Source organism: Austrofundulus limnaeus, unplaced genomic scaffold (genome assembly GCF_001266775.1).
Source record: "Austrofundulus limnaeus strain Quisiro unplaced genomic scaffold, Austrofundulus_limnaeus-1.0 Scaffold9190, whole genome shotgun sequence".
NCBI classification, from domain to species: Eukaryota; Metazoa; Chordata; class Actinopteri; order Cyprinodontiformes; family Rivulidae; genus Austrofundulus; species Austrofundulus limnaeus.
In genome coordinates, this window is record NW_013961592.1 from 1 (window position 1) to 683 (window position 683).

Sequence of the window (683 nt, forward strand, 5' to 3'; positions counted from 1 at the left end):
GGGGATCCCTTTAAGACTGAATAAAAGGTTGAATGCATTCATCCAATGATAGCTAGACTTGATTAGTAAAGCATAATGCTGAGCAGATTAAATGCTGTTACATTAAGAGTTCTGTATGGTGTTGTGTTTTCCCCTCAGGAGTTCCTCAGTAACAAAGACCAGGGTCAGTCCAAGCTGAACGCTGTGGTTTTGAACGCTGAGCTCTTCTGTAGCATCGCAGCCAAAGATAAAACTGATACAGTTCGTGTTAAAGCAAACACTGCCAGAGACGACTGGAAAACCATAATGTCTAACCTTCACAACCGAGAGACAAGTCTGCAGGTGAGCAACACACCGTCAGCCTACTGGGAAAAATGAGCATTTGAACAGCTTTTCAGGTAATCCAGTCTGGTCTGATCCCTGTTCCCACCAGCCACCTCTACCCTCTCAAAACTAACCTGCTTATTTCAGCTTTTACTCAAGTAGCATCCTAACAAGAACTAATCTCAACTGCTGCCCTGTGATGTAGGATTATTGTCATATTTTAGACGTCTGTGTGCACAGATTAATTCAAGTTTACTTTATTAACTCAAGTTCTGCAGCTGAAAATCTATCAGAGGCCCAGAAACATGTACTGCTGTTAATGCTGCAGCTGAGGCTTTATGGTGCGTTCACACCGAACGCGATTTCAGCATCAGGATCAT

General features: G+C 43.0%; 1 protein-coding gene across 1 annotated transcript; it reads left to right on the plus strand.

Moving 5' to 3' along the window:
• Positions 1-138: 138 nt before the first annotated feature.
• LOC106512621 (nesprin-1) lies at positions 139-460 on the plus strand (the record flags this gene model as incomplete). The annotated part of the gene is given in 1 exon segment (XM_014001202.1): positions 139-460. A coding segment is annotated over 1 exon segment (219 nt), but the record flags the coding sequence as incomplete, so codon positions are not given.
• Positions 461-683: the final 223 nt, after the last annotated feature.